This window comes from Alligator sinensis, unplaced genomic scaffold, assembly GCF_000455745.1.
Source record: "Alligator sinensis unplaced genomic scaffold, ASM45574v1 scaffold329_1, whole genome shotgun sequence".
Taxonomy (NCBI): domain Eukaryota; kingdom Metazoa; phylum Chordata; order Crocodylia; family Alligatoridae; genus Alligator; species Alligator sinensis.
This window is the reverse complement of record NW_005842550.1, coordinates 226909-232041: the sequence shown is the minus strand read 5'-3', so window position 1 is coordinate 232041 and position 5133 is coordinate 226909. Positions and strand designations below refer to the sequence as shown.

The following is a 5133-nucleotide window of genomic DNA, read 5'->3' as shown; positions in this document are numbered from 1 at the left end:
ATTGTCCCTATGGCTGCCCCCCTGCAACTTAGTCCCACCCCACCTCCATACTTGGCTTTCTCTGCTGCTTCTTACCGCTCCCCATTTCTGCCACGTATCCTTAGTTGGGGCTCTGACTCCAGCTCTGGCCCCTGCCCAGCCAAGGAACTGTAATTGCAGTGGGAGCATTTCCATCCCTGAGGCTGGGGCTGCCACCACTGCTGCGGCTGCCAGGCCGGAGTGGGGTCAGACCTGCAACTGAAGGTAAATGTGGGGTGAGGGACAGAGCTAGGGGGAGGCAGGCAGAAAAACAGAGGTATTGTGGGAGAGCAGCAGTGGTACAGGGCAGAAGCTATGAGCAGAGGTGGTGGTGGGGAGGCAGTGCAGAAGGGTAGGTGAGGGGCAGAGGTGGTACAGTGCATAGACAGAAGAGATCAGGAGGTTGAGGGCTAGGAAGAGGTGATATGGGACAGAGGTTGGGGCCAGAGTTATAGCCACAGCAGCTGCGTGCCCCCCTGCCTTGTATTCAAATCCAAGGTTAGAGTGTTTTTTCCTCACTTGAATGGGGCAGAAATTCATCTTTGATTCAAGTAAATATGGTATTGTTGTCTGAAGGGACAACTTTGTTGTTTATAAGGTATCAGATAGCTTTCATTTTAATCAATAGTCTAGCATGCGTAGGTAGATAGGTGCTGCATAATTATAATTAATAATAGTATATTTTTAGTTTTATCTCCTAGCAAACAGTAGACATAGGCATAAACAGTAAAGGTTTATGATTTAAAGATGATCAGTAGCAGCCACTTTCAAATTTGTTAGTTGATGACATACTAAAAACATTTAGCGTAGTTTTAAAAAGCTACATGCAAAGCAAAGCTGAAGATTTCAAACAAGACTAATCTACAACAACTAAAAAATGTTGCTTAGTGATTCCTACTTGCTGTACTTTTTTATTAACTTGTATTTACCTATGTCATACATTTTTGTGCCATTTTACTGTAATTTTTGGTGAGAAATAAAAATAATCAATCCTGCTTGATAATTAGACTGTCCTTTTTTTTTTACATTAGCAATATAGAGCTAAAACAATTGCTGCAAAAAGTAATATTTTTGAGAAAAGGCATGAAAGTAAAGTTATAAATGAAATAAGATCAATGACTTTACAGTTTCTCTGAAAAATTCTGTAGCTATATAAAAATGCTTTAGGGATTTTAGTATTCAGTTGTATCATGTAGATTCATGTTTCAAAATCAAATCTGAATGTGCATTAGATTAAAAGTGCCTCACTGTTGAAGTATTAACTGAAGAGTAGAAGTGATAAGGCTAGTTTAAAGTACATTCACATCAACAGAGGTACTGCCTGGATTTTTCTTTGTTATGTAAATTAGTTCTTACTAAGAAAAGAGAAATCTCTCTTCAAAATCAAAATGTATTTTTTTTATGTAGTAATCTAAAAGGGGCCTAGGTTTGTGGTCAGGATGTAATTCAAGCATCTGAAACAAGTTGATTCTTTACAAAGAAATTTAATTTCCAAAAACACATACATTGAACCTACATATGATAGACACACATACAACATATATATTTTTGGTTTTGTTTTGTTTTTTTAAATCAGGGTCATCCTGGAAAGGAGGGTCAGTCTGGAGAGAAAGGTGCTCTGGTAAGTTTCAAAGCTTTGCCTTAAACATATATGTCTTTCTTTATCTGTTGAGAAAACTTTTGCAAGTCTATCATCCAAATACTGCATCTGTATAATGCACTCAGAGTTATTTAGAGTATTCCTGTGTGTGGTGGGGGGGGGGGGGGGGGGGGGGGGCAGTGCGCTTTAATTAGAGTGGCTCCGAGATCCATTCTAATTAATATGCCCACAGCATCTCATGTATCAGTGTCCTTGTGCTTCAAAATGGCAGTGGGGGGTGCTTTAACTAAAGCTTGTCAAATGAGTTTTAATTAAAGCACCCTGCCACTATTCTGAAGCCTGGGATGCTGATACACAAAATATGGAGGCTGCTGGAGCACACTAATTAGCTTGTTCCAGTAGACTCATTTAATCGAATCTGCACCAATATGCTATAATTACCAATGTGCTATAATTACAGTGTGTTGAAGCAGACTCTCCACATGCCAACAGGCACCCATAAATAATAGAAAACAAATCATACATTCATAGATCATGAGTGTGAACAGACAAACATATTTACTGATTGCCTTTCTGTCTACTCCACAGGCAGCTTTATTTTAACAGGGCTTTTGGCATGTTTATATTTATTCAAATCTCCTTGGAATAAACTAACTACATATACAAACTTGTAACTTCCATGAATTTGCCTTTTTATACTTAACAGTACCTGTCTGGACTGTTGAAAAACCAACTACTGGAAGATTTACCAAAGCACAGACATGCATTAGATTTTTCAGTCACCTTCAGCAAGTCAGTCGCAGCAAAAGGCAATTTATTTATTGTAATGAAGTATTTAAGGAGTATGGGCTTTATAAAACTCTCTGCCAGGGCTAGATTCTGAGACCCATACTTACATTGAATAACGCCCTATCTAACATGTACTCCCACTGAATTCACGGCAGAAGTGGGCTGCACAGCAGCTCCTTTTATCTTGCAGATTCCCTTATGCACCCCTCAGATGCCAATTGGTGGAGGGCCTACCCCTCACTCCCAATCAGCAAGGAGGTGAAAACCATGGTCTGAAATATGGTGCCATTTAAGCCTTCTGGCCTGTCAGGTCCAAGGAGGTGATACTTCCCTTCTATCGGGCGCTGGTCAGACCACAGTTGGAGCACTGCGTGCAATTCTGGGCGCCACACTTCAAGAAGGATGCGGATAACCTGGAGAGGGTCCAGAGAAGGGCCACTCGTATGGTTAAGGGCCTACAGACCAAGCCCTACGAGAAGAGACTGGGGCACCTGGCCCTCTTCAGCCTCCGCAAGAGAAGGTTGAGAGGCGACCTTGTGGCTGCCTATAAGTTCATCACGGGGGCACAGAAGGGAATTGGGGAGTATTTATTCACCAAGGCGCCCCCGGGGGTTACAAGAAATAATGGCCATAAGCTAGCAGAGAGCAGATTTAGACTAGACATTAGGAAGAACTTCTTCACAGTTAGAGTGGCCAAGGGCTGGAACGGGCTCCCAAGGGAGGTGGTGCTCTCCCCTACCCTGGGGGTTTTCAAGAGGAGGTTAGATGAGTATCTAGCTGGGGTCATCTAGCCCCAGCCCTCTTCCCTGCCTATGCAGGGGGTTGGACTCGATGATCTATTGAGGTCCCTTCCAACCCTAACATCTATGAATCTGAGTCAGCAGGGCCACTGGGGTCCCATAGCCAATCAGCAATGGGGGCTGGGGGGCAGTGCAAGGGAACATGCAAGATTAAAGGAGATGCTGTGCAGCCCACTTCTGCCATGAATTTGGTAGGTCTCTAGTCATGGGACTATTTATAGTGGAAAATACTATTAATTATAAATAAGGGTGTGAAACACTGGCTCATTTGCTCTACCTTTACAGGGTTTTTTTCTTAATCTGTTGCTGAGGAATATGTATTATAGAATTAAAACAGTTTATCCATACCTAATTTTATATTTGCAAATGTGCAGTGAATTGAGCTGTAAAAGTCCTCAGGAAACAGTGTAAAAAACACCAGGCAGTATAAACAAAATGTTGTGAGTGCTGTGAGTTTTTTACTCAAATTTTAAAGATAATCTTTACTTAATAAAATCAAATTTTGCCGTCTTCTTAGCTAATATATAATTTATATCCTTTGGAGTCACCATTAAGTAATTGTTTTGTTCTCCTGATATTTTAGATGATCATAAAGTTCATCGCTTTAGATTCTCTGTATCATGAGTTCATGGTTATGCATCCTATTTTCATCTGGAATTCCTCAAACAATAGATAGATACACAGCAAATTTCCAAATCTATAAAGAGATTCCAAAACAAATTTGAAAGGTGTTTTTATTTCCCTAGTGGCTGCCAGCCAAAAAAAGGCTGTGAAGCCGGGGATTATTGTGACGTCTCATGCAAGACCCACTTGCAGCACAATTAAAAAACAATAATCACATTCAATATGTTAACTGACTAAACATACAAACAGAGTTTTTCTACTCCAATGTATTTCAGGGTCCTCCAGGTGCTCAGGGTCCAATTGGTTATCCTGGTCCTCGTGGTGTAAAGGTATAACTATTTAAAATTCCATTAATTTTTGGAGTATTTTAATTTTATTATTTAATATTCATGTCTTAATAGTTTAATTCTCCTGGTTGAAAACAACTGGGCATTTTTTCTTTTTCTTTCTTTTTATTATTATATTTTTTTTTTTTTCACAGGGAGCTGATGGTGTCCGTGGCCTGAAAGGCTCCAAAGGGGAAAAGGTAAACCTAGAATTTGACTAGGCCCTTTCAAAAAAAATATGTGTGTGTATATATATATATATATATATATATATATGTTATTTCTGTAAAAAAAAGGGAATTCTTTACTCTAGTATATATTACCTTACTCCTGCCTCCTCCCCTTTGCCTAAGTGATGTCAACATACAAACATATAGGGAGTATATGTATGAAACATGACTAAAGTTCATATTTCCATTTCCCTGATACTTCTGTTGTTACATACAAAATAGGGTCAGTCACCCTGCATGCAACCTCCACTTATTTCTAATAATTCCCACGGGCCAAAATTACATTTGTGTTTTGGTATAACATTCATACTCTTCCCAGTAATCTGACAGGAAATGGTGTGTAGCACAAGAGTCTCTATTCCAGCTCTCTCCTAGTGGAGAATTGTCCGTGAGCTGGGGAGACCCTGATCGAACTGGATGCCTGTTGTTTAGGTTCATTTCAGTCTAGCACTGTATTGCAAACTACCACACCACACATGAAAATCTTGTCTTATGGCTCTATTTTCACAATATGGTGGTGGTTTTTTGGGCCAAAGATTTTTTGGGCCAATACTCATATGTGATTCTGGATTTATGCGCAGGGTGAGGGCAGGCTGGGGTCAGGGCCAGTGCTGGGCTCTTTGCAGTGATGAGGGGGCTGGGCCAGGGCTGTGCTTGGGGCAGGTGGTGGCAGTGCGTGGGTGGGGCTGTCTATGAAGGGGCTACAGTCACCCCAGAATTTGCCATAGCTTCCCCATAGACCCCCC

The 5133-nt window shown here is 40.9% G+C and overlaps 1 protein-coding gene across 3 annotated transcripts in view; it reads left to right on the top strand.

Moving 5' to 3' along the window:
- COL11A1 (collagen type XI alpha 1 chain) overlaps positions 1-5133 on the top strand; it is a 269666-nt gene that overhangs the window by 127786 nt on the left and 136747 nt on the right. For all 3 annotated transcript variants that reach the window (XM_006032152.3, XM_014523947.2, XM_006032150.3), the window contains 3 exons: positions 1595-1639; positions 4107-4160; positions 4313-4357. In XM_006032152.3, the coding sequence (XP_006032214.1) occupies positions 1595-1639; positions 4107-4160; positions 4313-4357 (144 nt within the window). The remainder of the gene's footprint in view (positions 1-1594; positions 1640-4106; positions 4161-4312; positions 4358-5133) is intronic.